The following is a 13,268-nucleotide window of genomic DNA, read 5'->3' on the forward strand; positions in this document are numbered from 1 at the left end:
AAAAAGCTCAGTGGAAGTTCTGCTTACTGTGATTTTTTTTTTTTTCTAGTCAGAATCACTAGTAGAATGTTGGGATGCATACAGGGCTGGAATAGTTAAAAATTAAACTAAGAGATAATTCTGTATATCAATTTGTACCTTGTTTATGTATCTATGTATAGCACTTCACCTTATTCAAAATGGTTATTGCATAGCTAATACTGTTTGGCATTAAAAGAAAGATAAATAACAAGGAATGCAAATTTTAGATGTGTAATAATTAGTAAGGTAGAAGAGCTTGGGTAAGTCTAACTAGATAGCAGATTTGATTCAGTCTATTGTTTTTCCATACTGGTGCATGAACTCTTAACTCTAGCATATGCCAGTGGGGAGAAGAGAGTTGATTTTCCTGTTGATTTCTCTGCATTTCCTGAAGTGTAAGATACATGTTGATCCAGTTCCTGATTCTGATATAGTCAATGCAGAAGTTACCACCAGTATAGTACAAATACGCCTAATTGTAAGAAGTTATTACAGAATAAATACTTAAACTGTTACTTGAAAATTCAACTCTGAATTCACCTCAGTGTTGCCCCAGAAGAAGGTGGCCTGTGCCAAGCAAAAGCGTGTAGAGAGTGTGATGAGGCTACCTCTCCCTAGTGTTCCTTTTGACTTATGTTTGGAAGTGGAAAACGGGAGCTACATTTTTGTCCTAAATAAAAGAATTGAAATCCTTTAGCTGTTCCATATCCCACAGCTAGCGCATCAGTTACCTCTTTGTTTGCTTGCCTCAGGACAATGAAATGGTGAGTGAATTTTGCTCTATCACCATGAATTTATCTTAATCAGAGGTCTTCTAAATAAGGATCCGTTTCTTTTTGCAGGGTGTTTGCCCAAGGGAGTCTTGTTTTCCATTGAATTGTGTGCAGTGATCTATTAAGCAGAGGAGAGGCAATCTGCTTCGATTTATCCAAAAGTCTAGGTCAATTTTTATAGTTGAGATTGTGGACAAGACATTAGATTTCCAGCTTGGTGGGCCTTCAGAGGTGATGGTTTGACGTGGCTGGTGTTTCACAGTGGTTGTTTTCCGCTTCAAGGGTTTTGCTTCTGCTCTCTTCCCTTTCTAATTCCTAGATTTAAGTGATGCACCAGGACATAGTGGCCGAGGACATGTCTGTTCTGCATTTGTTTCTAAGGACAGTATCTATCATGAAGAATAACTTAGCATATAAATTCATTTTCTAGAAAACGTCAGATGGAGCTTTGGCCAGCCAGAGCTTGGTATGCTAAAACACTGCCAAACTTTTATCACTTACAATGCAATCAAGAAGATCAATTGTCTGAACCTTTTTTTTGTCAGTGACTTCACCATGTGTTGACATTAGCATGTACATGTAGAGAGGTGCGGGTGATGTTAGGAAGAAACAGCTACTCTGACACTTAATTACTGAATCCTTTAGTGAGAGGGTGTAAACTCTCTCCCCTCTGATGTTTCCTCAGGAAAATGAACTGTTTTATTTTAAAATTCAGGACACTTTCTGTGTTTTCTGTTAGAAGCTGTATGGCTAGGTTTTTTTACTTCATTTTTTCCTTCTCCTGTGCTCTGGAGCTTTTCAGATTCTCAACAATGGCTTGGCTTGCCCAGATTGTTTGGATTACAAAAGGTTATTGTCTTTGGGTTTGTCATAATGCATTTGGCCTTTTTTTTTTTTTTCTCATGTGAAGTTTCCACACTGGCTTTGTCTCAACAGCCCACAGTGGTAGCAGAGCTGCCAAGTTTCCCCACAGCATTAGGACAACCACTGATCCAGCAATGTGTACTGCATCACTGGTCCAGGCTGCCTGTAACTGCTCTGAGACCAGCCTTTCCTTTCCCTCTCTGGCTCTCCCACCCTTTCAGATTTCTCTGCAGTGGCAGTTGGCATGAGAAATCCACTGTATTAAATGCATCTAAAATAAATCCCATTTAGGTGGGAGCTAATTGCAAGCTGCCCCTCCTGCACCCTCACCCCACATGCATTGTGGTTGAGCAACCATTGCAAAACACGTACTGTAGCTGGCAAGGCATCTTAAGAGCTGTGTCCTCTGCTGAACAAGCCTCTGAGCTGTCTCGAGCCGTAATTTGCTGGCAGACATCTGTGTTACTGACAGACTTTCACAGTGGGGTCTCTGGTCTGGGGTTTTCAGGCCCATGACTTGCAGAGGTTAAACTTGTACCAGGGAGAGGGTAGATCTGGTGGCTTTGACAAGTCCTGGCAACGAAGCATCAGGGAAGACTCAGTGGCCATGTAAGCAAAGCACTGGCAGTGCTAAAAAGGGGTATAGATAATCTGAGGTAGAAATATATGGGCGAGGAGAGGCAGGCCTGAAGGCAACTGATCCTTTAAAGTGCTGCATAGAATTAGAACTCTCTGTCTCCGCCTTTTATTTGAAAGTTAAGACATGGTTGGTCAGGTTTTCTTTACTCATGGATAAATTCAGTGTGAACAATTGTGAAGTACTTTGCTCTGACTATATCCTAGACATCTTCTCAATACCTGGTTTTCCGGCTTGCTGCATCACTCACTGGCACAGAGGCTTCTTCCCAGGTTTCTCCTCTCAGCCTCCCATGGGGCTACAGGAACCATACGGCACTGCACTTAACCAGAGGCATCCAGAAGGCACTACCAACTGGTATCAGCTTTGATGGTTTTAGGGTTAATTTCTTTGCTCCTCCTTGGAATGCAAACAGCAGCCTTTCTGCTGCTTGTGTTGAAGTGGAGTTCTTTGAAGGCTTGTTTCCAGATCACAGCTTTAGCTTCTTGACTTGATTTTAGAGTGGCAAAAGAGCCCTAGATAACAAATCAATTTTTTTGACCTGGTTATTGGTGTCTTCCTTTGCCCTCCAGGAGCACACAGGTGAGCTGCATCCCATCAAAAACATCCTGAGCAGGTGTAGTACGCATCACATATGGGCTGACGCCCAAGGCAGCAGCAGGTGGGGTCATTCAGTGCTGCCTCTGATCACGCTGCATGCGCGGCAGCAGCAGAGCCCTTGCCAGCTCCATGTCCATGTGGCAAGGGGGTACTGTGGCACACGGTCAGCACCCGAGGGTCAGCCCGTGTCAGGGAATCGCCTGCCTGCATGATTTATTCCAAAGCAGGGAGGCTGGTGCCCTGGGGCGAGCACTAAGCAAAACGCATTTTATTCTAGAGTCAATATTGTCCACTGCCTGGAAAGCTGCCAGCCTGCTCTATGCTCGCCCTTTTCTTTCCAACAGGGAATGTCTTTCAACCCCTAAGCATCTGATTAAAAAAGCAACTTCACTTTTCAAGCCGTTTTATTTTGTTTGGGATGGATGCCTTTTGCTTTCATTGTGCAGCCTGCCTTGCCGTCTGCGGTTCAGACTCCAGCTCACAAAACCCAGGCTCTCATTAATCACTTATTGGGGATCCAGAATACCCCGGTGAGAGCCAGTGTACATGTTTTGCTTGGTAATGCACGAGCTGATTTGAGCAAATATTGCCAAGGCAGCCACTGTCTTATTCTTTATTGCTGGGCTCAATGTCCTTTGACAGCGTGTTCAGGTAGCCTGCCCGAGAAGTGCCTGAGCAGATTGAGAAATGCCACGGAAATGCTTTATGGAGCAGGCACCCGCACTGTGCCCCCCTTTAATATAAATTGATTTATTGAATCAAGCGCAGAAGCCCTGCTACAGAAACCTGGGGCTATATTCTCTGGAGAACCACCTAATAAAACAGCCCCAACTGACACTCCTCATTAGCTTTTCCGCTGATCCCAAGGCAGTATTTAAAGTGACAGTGTCCCTCTTTTCAGCCTGAATTTATCTGCTGGCTAATGCCTGTGGGTCTAATTAGCTTAGCATTATTAGTCTTATTCAGATAAGCTGCATTTCCTAACAGCTTGATTCCAACTTGTAAAAAGTAATTGGAAGTCTGCAAACCCTGTGCCATAACCTGCTTGATTGCGCCTTTTAGCCAAATTCATGTAATTTACAAAAAGTCATCCTTTCTCCCCCCTCCCCTTTTAATTGAACGTTTTTGTCTAGTGAAACCTTCTGTGCTGCTTCTGTTGAAATCCTGGCTGTATTGTTGTGTTTGAGACCTCAGCCATACCCTTTGTACAATCGCCAGGGAGAGATCAAATTTTAATTTCATAATTACTTCACAAGAAAGCAGCCTTTTCCCCAGTCATGCCTGGTATTAATTTCCTCCCAGCAACTTACATTTTCATAATTTAATGATTATGGGCCACCTTTGCATCACTGGGCCTTTCTGGAGAAGAGAGAGATAGGATATCATTTTTGCAGCAGAAACCGTAATCCATGGCCCCTTGTTTTTTGCATCTTTGCTCGTCTCTCATTGTGAGGTAGCCAGGAGCAGGACAGGACGTGCCTCTTCAGTGCAAGCAAGCAGAGCAGCTTGCTGGGTTGTGCCTGGGTGTCTGGGGCACAGCTCTGCAATGATGAATGGCTGTTTGCAATGTGCATGTTATGCATCTTCTCAAGATTTGCAGCCCTCGCTGCAGGAGCAGCGGGAGGTGAAAGCTGACCTGCTGTGTACAGCACATCTCCTGACAGTGACAAATGGCTCTTTTCCCCAAGTGCACACATGCCGCAAGAGCTGAGCCAGTGTCTTCAGGGCAGGAGAAAGCAGAAACAAGAAAGTAAGAGTGCTGCAACAGAAGAGAAAACTGAAGTCTAGGATGAAGTTCTTTGGGGCCAAGTGAGTGTGACAAGAATGAGGTTGGTCTGAGTCACGTCCTGCAGGAGCATGTTCTTCTGGTAGTAGTGTGTCTAAGGCCTGTCCCTGCACGGCTGTGCATCTCTGCTTGGGCTTTGCCTTGGGACAAGATCAGGTGCTGCATATCAAGGGCAAACAAAAGGGTCCCAGTCTGTTTTATCAGAAAGAAACTAAACTGAAATGAGGTTATCTTCAATCTGAAAACCCAAGCAAAACCCACTCTTCCTTCTGGTAAGGTCAAGTCTGTTCCCCGATCCTATTTTCTCTGGCTTCCCCAGCTGCACAGATTTGACATAACCTCATCTGGGTTATTAGGAAATCCTCTTTCTTTCTATTGCCACCCAGAACTGACATACAGCTCTGCTCCTTGCTAAGAGGAGGCCCCTTGCTTCTCAGAGGAGCTTCCAGCACTGCTGTGGGATGGGATGGTGAGGTCTCTGCTTGCTGTGTCTCACTGCTTGCCCCATCCTACACTACAGTGATGTTTCCCAGAAGAGTTTGCTTCGTGATTCCTCCTTAACAGCAGTCTCCTTTCCTTCCAGAGGATCCCAGCTAGCAAGTGTGGAGCAGGCACTGCGAGGTTAACATTCTCCCATCTGCCTTACCACATCCTTTTAACAAGCAGCACATCAAAATGTGAATTTCAAAACGGTTTTTCTGTCCATCACAGTGCATTAAGCCCGTAGGGTTGTAACAGCCCACTTCCCTTACCCCTGTATCTCCAGAGAAAAGTGCTGACAAACCTTCCTGTTTGTCTTTTAGAAGTAGAAGAGATGAAGTAAATTTTAGGAAGCACTCAAGACAACAAATTTGCTGGGGAAAAAGGGAAGAGTTGGCCTGGTGAGACTGTTGCAGAACATGGATCCACTTGATGTGCAGCTGCGGTATCTGCACACAGTTTCTGTCACTCAGTAGTGGAAGCTCAAGTGGTCACCAGCAGTGAATGAAAGTACTCATGGTACACTTGCTCTGTCCCTCCCAGCCTCCTGAGCAAAAAAGCAGCAAGGGAGAGTGTTTGTAAATAGCCCCAGTTAGATTTCTTGTCCTTTTGGGGGGCAAGAACCTATCTAGATCCTTAGCCACCCCTTCCCCTGAATTTTCCTCTACCACTTTCTTTTAATGCTCTATTAGCGGTCAATGGACTAAAAAATCATCTACCTTCCAGGAAGTGCTTGAGAGAATATGATGGTGCTTGAATCTTTATAGTGGGCTGGCCAAGATGGACAGAGTTTGTATTGCTTAGGAATTACTTCCACAGGAGTATGTGCTGCTGGGGGATACAGCCTCTCCAAAGTCCAGACTCCATGTCAGGACTATATATGACAGTGAAAGCACCCTGGAGATCCAGAGCTCACATACCAGTCTGATTTGACCAAGCCAGAGATCGTATGTGTGTACAAGTCATGCTGAGATACTTTAATTTTACTTTTTGTCATCCAGAGATGAGTAGGCAGAACTGGGATTTGCAAAATGAAGCATTATACAGGTTCAGGTTCACAAGAAGGAGTTTCTGAATTTTCTGTGAAAAACATGTATTTTAAAACTTGTATGTTTTCTTCTTTACCTGAAAGAAACCCTATGAGAGTATCTTGGTTTAGAGTAGACCTTTCCCTAAAAACTGTTCTGTGCGTATGTGTACGTCTATAGCTGATTTGCGTTGCCACCATCTTTTCTCTTAACGAACATTACTGTAGCTTGTGTATTTTTATTATCTTTGTTTATCATAGTTTTCCTCAATAAACTATATGTCAGATGAGAAGTAAGGGAAAGCTACTGAGGCACTGGAACATTAAAGCTAACCTACCTGGAGGGTACTTAGTATCAGACAGCGCTGCCTCGATTTAGAGATCCCAACTCTGCAGAAGCACCTATGTGTAAGGACATTTTTAAAAAGTTATGGCTTATCGAGAGACAAATTGCCTCATTTTCAGTGGCTCTGTGCCTGACTTGCACTACACATCTTTTCTTCTTGGTACTAAGCACACATTCATACTGATTTGATGCCTGTAGTTCAATAGACAGTACAGATAAACAGTTCCTTTTGGGTTGGTGATTTAAGCTCTGTTATCCAAAGGGTGATCTCCAATCCACTGATTCCTTGTGTGGGAGGGGAAAAAAAAAAAACAAACGGTTTCAAGTTTTGAGTTGCTCAAAGATTAAAATCTGATTTGGAATGACCAAGGAAAGTTGAGCCTTAGGGAAAGGGAGGTTGGTTGGCTAGCTGGGTTAGTTTTGTTGTGGGGTTTTATTGGAGGGGAAGAGGGGAGGGACAGATTGCGGGATAGTTCTGGCTGGGTTTGGGGGTTTTTACAGATTATCAAAGCAGTGCACAAACCTGTCTCAAAGGAGAGCCTTCATTCTTGTACTCAGTACAAACTAGTACATTTCTAAAGCCATAGTGCTTTTTCTTGCTTGCTTGCTTGCCACAAGTGGGTTTATTCTATGCTTCAAGCCAAAGCCCTTTGACAATTTTTTTTCCCTTCCTCAGGTTTAATTCTCAGGTGTCACTAGCAGAGATGTGAAATACAGACAAACTTTCTAAAGCCAAATGCTATGGAAAAGCAGAGCACAGAGTCTGGATTCCCCTGTCATGCACAGAACTGAGCCTTCCAGGTCAGGGTAGATTGTGGTTTTGTCACCATCTGTTGTGCCTGGGGATGCCAACACAATACTTTTCATGACCAGTAACCTTACACAGTTTGCTGTAAAAGAAAATACTATATGGATTTTGGTTTTGGTCACCAGCAACTTCTACTCTTACGTGAATTTGTATGTGCTTTTGGAAGGCCAATTTTAAGAACAAATTATATGGCAGGAGAATGCGTAACACATGTAAGAAATTATCTAGGCTTTTGGCTCCAAAATCTGTATTTGGGAGCTGACCAGATTTTCCAGTTCTGACCCAGCAGTATGCAGGTAACTTTGATAATCTTTTATTAAAAGAGTGCCTAAAGCACTACTATAACCTCAGCACTGGAGGAAACTTCTTCCGTAGATTGTCTTGTGTGTTTAGCAGCTGCTGGTGATTTTTTTCACCATGTATTTAGAGCAGATTCCAGTTAGCGTACGAGTAACATCATGTCAGTCCTAGTTCTTTCGTTCTGACATCTCTTTTGGCTCCTGGTGCGATTTGGCCTGGTTTTCCAAAATGTTGATCCTGAGTCCAAATGTAACTTTGTGGGTGGTACATATGTCAAGCCCTAGTTCAGTATTTTTGGACAGCAGTAGCATTTCATAATTCTTTTGAAATTAAAAGAAGAAATGAAGTTAACTGAAAAAAAAAAAAAGCAGCTAGATCTAGCTGGGCACAAGCTCGCCTTTTCTACTCCTCCTTCAGCCCCCCGATATTCCATTTGGAAAAATAGAGGTTTACGTGGCAGAAGCACTTGACAGGATTTAGGCTTATTCAGAACAGCAAGCAATAGCATAGCCTTGTCTTTATAACCTGTCTTGTCATGGCCTGGTGGCCAGTGAGACCTTCTGAGATGAAGATGGGGAGGGTGGAGGGTTGCAACCCCGTGTTTGTTTTCTGAAACAGCGAGCTAGGCTGAATTATGTAGATAGCTGAATAAGGCCATGCTGGCACTAAAAAAGCCAAACAACCCCCTCAGGTTCTCTGTATGTCTGTGTTTGATATACCTGCTGCTGTATTATATCTTTATATATACAGCGCACTCTAAACAGCACACGAAGGTATAAATGTGACTTTATTACAGAAAATCAAGTGAAATAGTCCAGAAGGTTGTAGCCTGTGTGAAATAAACACACGTACGAAGTACAGGAGTTTTCACAGGGCATAAATCAAAATGAACTTCATAGCTTCCTTCCTTCCTTCTCCCCAGTGCAGTTGCAGAGCTGCTAGCTGAAAAGCTGTCCTTCGTCCTTCTCTTGCAGCAAACCACATGCTCATATATTATTAATTCTGTTTTGCTAGTACTGCAGGACATAGGTACATTTCTAGAGTGTCTCACGTTGCTTTTCAGTGTCCTGTGCCAGCTCCACTGCTGTGGTTGCAGTTCTGAGCATTGTTTTTCAAGTGCTGGTAATTTTTCAGGCAATAGCAAGATCAACAGAATAAGCATGCTTGCGATGAGTCTTGACACCCAGGTTCTGAGCCCAAGAGATGATTTGCTGTGAGGAACCACAGACAAATCACAATAGCCCTCTGGGCCTCCCTTGCTTAGTTAGATAGCTTCAGGAGGTCACGGGCTAGCCAGCTGCCCTTCCTGATCTGCAGATGAAACAAGTTAGCTTCAGCCCTTGCAACACAGCCCCTTCCAGCATCCTTACACCATTCTGTCACGGTCGAATACCCTAGAGACAATGGTTCTTATGGATAAAGATGCTGGGCTTGGCAGTGGGGGCCATTCTTTTGAAGGACACCAGCCTAAATGGTGCCTTTTCACCCTTTTTTTTTTTTCCTACCTTTTTTATTTTCTTCCTAAGGCACAGTGTGAGGTGCTATGCAGAATATAAGGAAGGAGGGGAGAGTGGGAAGAGCCCATTTTTGGCTCTTACAGGACAGTGTAAAGTGAGGGATTTAGCCTTAAGTATTTGTAGTTAGCTTGCAGGTAATATAGTTTGTGGGTAAATAATGGGTTTGGTTTTCCTTTAAAAAGGAGGTTGCAAATAAGTTAAGTTACATCAGTTTAGTCTTGTTTGCTGTTTGCAACAAATTCAACAACTTGAAAATCCAGTAGGAGTGGTTGTCTCGTCAGTCATTTGAGTGATGCCTGACATGGACTCAGCTGATGCTTTTTTTCTTGGTGTCAGAGCACAACTGGCTCTATGCAAAGAATAGGAAAGTTTGGACTCCTTCTTGAGGACATTTTGCCTAGGCTCCCAGCACTGCACGTCCAGCTGGAAGCTTTGGAACATGGTCATGAGCAGTCAACTGAGAATGGCAAAATTCTTCCTCCACATTCAAACCAGGATATCCAAGTTGGTGATTGAGGCAGAGATGTTAACTATTCCCTGTTGGAAATAAAGGAAGGAACAAGAGCAAAGTCCATGACTGACTCATCCTTCCCAACAAAATGCTATTTCAGGATTTAAACATCAGGGAAGTATTATCATGCTGGCTACTTGTAGTGATTTATGTTTTTTTGTTTTGTTTAAGAGCTAATCCATTTGTCCTCCCCAGTACAAAATGCCATTTAGATGCCTTCACTGTATTATTGTCTCTTACAGAGATGCCCAAGCCCCAAAATATTCTTGCCTACATGTTCTCCCATGAATCACCCACTGTGTTTTGGAAACCTCACTTGGTTCTGTTTTGGGGTTTCACATGTAGTAACGTTTTGTAGTACAGGAGCAGAGTCCTCCACTACTGTTTTTTCTATGCATTTTGGTTGCTTTTTCTTTTTTCTTCCCCTTCCCCTCTTCCTCAAATCTTAATATCAGTCCTACCAGTGATTACTGGGAAATGTAAAGGTAGGGCTTAAATGTCTATTCTACTTTCTTGAAGTCTTGAGGCTTGCCTGGGCGATGCAGCATGTATAGCTGTGTAATATAGCACCATTTATTGATCCCAGGCCTATGCCATATTTTGGGTGAAGCAGGGGCAGTTCGATTACAATATAGGATTTCAGCCTTAATTTTTAATTTCCTGCTGGTTTGTGTCACAGCCTTAACATTGCTTGAACTGATGAAATGCGGCTCCCCAGAGCTCAGGCAGCCAGCCCAGCTGGAGCGCTGTGCTGCAGCAAGGGTTGGCGGTGGCTGGCCAGGGACATGCAGCAGAGCCTTCCCTCCTCCTACTTGTCCTTCCACTTTGGCAGGGTGTGCTGACTCGCATGCCCGGAGGATGATCTTGGTATCACCCCAAGGGCTTTGGGCAGGCATGGGCTGGGACGGAAGAGTAACATGCAGCGAAAGGCTGGGAGGGACAATTCTGTGGTATGAAGGGAAAGCATGTCCCTCTGGCGTGACGTAGTTTAGCCAAAGAGGCTCCCCAGCACCTTGGCTTGAGCATACGTTGTACAAACCACAGGACCCTACAGTCATCTATTTTATTTTATTCTCACTGGCAAAAATGCTCACCTTCTCACCTCATCAGTGTCAACAGCTAGATGTGGAAAAGGTAGAGTACACAGGCATGCAGTAAACAGGATCAGAGTATGAGCATTTATTTCTCTTGTCTCTTGACCATGGGAAAGCTGCTGTGAAATGTGGAATTTCTGACAACCTTGACTGTTGCAGTCAAGGTCAAATGAGCACTAAGTGTCGTAAGACTCTTTGGCACACAAAGCTTGTCTTGGTTTAAGCAATCCTGAAAGGTGAGAAAAGGATTGGAGAGCTGTTTCACACTTTGACTGAGTCCACGTCATCTCATTGCCCACCATTTCGTGTTAACAGTGTGAATGTGGTCATTGGTTAGTTTCTTAGCGGGTTTGAGGTTTTTTTGTTGGTTGGTTTGGGGCTTTTATTATGACCCTCTATTACAGTATAGCTGCTGCCATAGCCAATGATATCTTACCTGATTAGGATGTTTTTCCAGTCTACCTCTTTTTAGTTGCAATCAATAGGAGGAAATTGGCATGTTAGGTATTTCTTTGTGTTCATTTTTTCTTTTGGTAAAACAGATAATTCCTTAGGGAAAATCTTTCCACAGAAAAATAAATTTACATTTTGGCTCAAAGACAGAGCAGAATCCCTAGGAAAAATGATGGTTTGGTTTGGGTTTTTGTTTTTGGTTTTTTTTGGGTTTTTTTGGGTTTTTTTGTTGTGGTTTTTTTTTTTGTTAAATCACAGCTGCTTGTTTCAGGGCACTGGGTGACTAATTGAGTGCAAGCTTTACAAATTTTTTTTGTCCTCCCCCCACAGGGCATACAAAACCATTGAGGAAGATGACTTGAAGTTTCCCCTTATATATGGAGAAGGCAAGAAGGTAGGCACATTTGCTTTCCTCACACCAAAGGAAGAAGGAATTCTGTGCTGTTTACCACTCAGTTTAGCCTGTGGCAGTCCAGTGTTTTCCACTCAGTATCTCTTTATTTTATTGTTTTGACAGCTTGAAAGAATATCTTGGTTCTGTCATAAATCAGTCTCATGTCTGGGGGGTGGCAGGGAGAGCTCAACATACTGAGAAGCATTTTTATAGCAAATGTAGTCATTTGCTGTTCAGTTTGCTTTTGTTTTTCTTTCATTGTAAGTAGGCTACAATGAGACAGTCTTAAATAATTTACTTAAAATGTTCCTGGTTTCATTGTAAAATATAACTAGGCAGGATAAAGATAGCAAAATACCTCATGTTTACTGAAAACAAAGCAAGAGGATATTTAATAGTGCTCTGAGATGCAAAATTCTAATTTAGGAAGGGAAGGGATCAGGGCAGGATTTGGAAAGTATAACACCCCTTAACCATATCTTCTTCAGCTAGTGTACATGAACTCAGTGTTGAATTTTTCTGACATGTGAATGCTGATATCTTTTCTTGAAAGGGAGAAACGAACCATTCTGTTTGGGTGTACTTTGTTTTCAGCTCTGTGATTAAGAACAGTGAGATCATTAGTGCTGATCCCAGCAAGCTTAGCTGGATGCAGCAATAGGATCAATACAAGGACGCAGTGGTGTCAGTTTGCCGATATTGGTATGCTTGCTGTGTTTCTAAATAGTGCTCCCCTGCTGCATTAGGTTCTTATCTCAATGCAAAAATACACGCTCTTCAAAATTAGTCCAAGTTTTGAAGGTTCAGACCTGCAGCTTATCTCCGAATTTGGTTAGGTTTATAATTATTTGCAAAATGTTTCATGCACATCGTTTTAATTTACTTTCTTATTGCTTTATGGAGCCAGGGGTTAGTGAGGCAAAATAATTTTGAGTCAGTTGCTTGCTGTTATTGATGCTTTGAGCTCTCTTGTTCAGAAGCTGCTGCGGCTAAACTAGAGTTTGGGGGAAGTGATACACACACAGCAGAGAGTGAGGTTCCCCATGAGGCTGTCTGCCTGCTCAATCTTTGGAGAAGTGTTAATGAAGAAGAGCCCAGCGCCTCTTGGGAAACAGCCTATGTTGTAGAGGCAGGTGTTTGGGGAAGGAAGTGGTAGACCTAAGGTAAAAGCAGACCTGCCCTAGACTGGCTCTCTACAGAGAAGAGCACTGTGGACAATGCCATTGTCACTTGTTTGTTTAGCAATTTAAGGTGGTCTTTGGCACTTCTTCTTGGTGGAGGGAATGGAAGTATGTTAACAGGAAGAGTCCACAGGTTTCTTAGATAAGTAGTTAGGCTCCTCATCCTTTTTATAAAAGCTGTTTACTAACATTATAATTTACTGAAGGAATGTTCTCGTAGACTGGGGTGGGACAATGAGGCATCTGGGATAGGTTTTCATAGTCACAGTCCCTTATACATGGTCACAGTCTAAGATGGGTGTACACAGACTGGGATGTGGATGAATACAAAACTTTGAATAATGAGGGAAATGGAGACGACATGAGCCTGAACAGTTTTGAAGTTGATTAGCTGTGTTAAATCTAGAGTTTCTGGCAGCGGAAATGGAATTCACCCCTGGTTGTAGCAGTTATGGAGTAGGAATGTTATCTCTTTC

At 43.1% G+C, this 13,268-nt stretch overlaps 1 protein-coding gene across 1 annotated transcript in view; it reads left to right on the forward strand.

Annotated features, from left to right (window-relative positions):
• PPM1H (protein phosphatase, Mg2+/Mn2+ dependent, 1H) overlaps positions 1–13,268 on the forward strand; it is a 129,616-nt gene that overhangs the window by 102,170 nt on the left and 14,178 nt on the right. The window contains exon 7 of the mRNA XM_010011074.1: positions 11,548–11,611. Coding sequence (XP_010009376.1) covers positions 11,548–11,611 — 64 coding nt within the window. The remainder of the gene's footprint in view (positions 1–11,547; positions 11,612–13,268) is intronic.

This window comes from Nestor notabilis, unplaced genomic scaffold (genome assembly GCF_000696875.1).
Source record: "Nestor notabilis isolate BGI_N333 unplaced genomic scaffold, ASM69687v1 scaffold1713, whole genome shotgun sequence".
NCBI lineage: Eukaryota > Metazoa > Chordata > Aves > Psittaciformes > Psittacidae > Nestor > Nestor notabilis.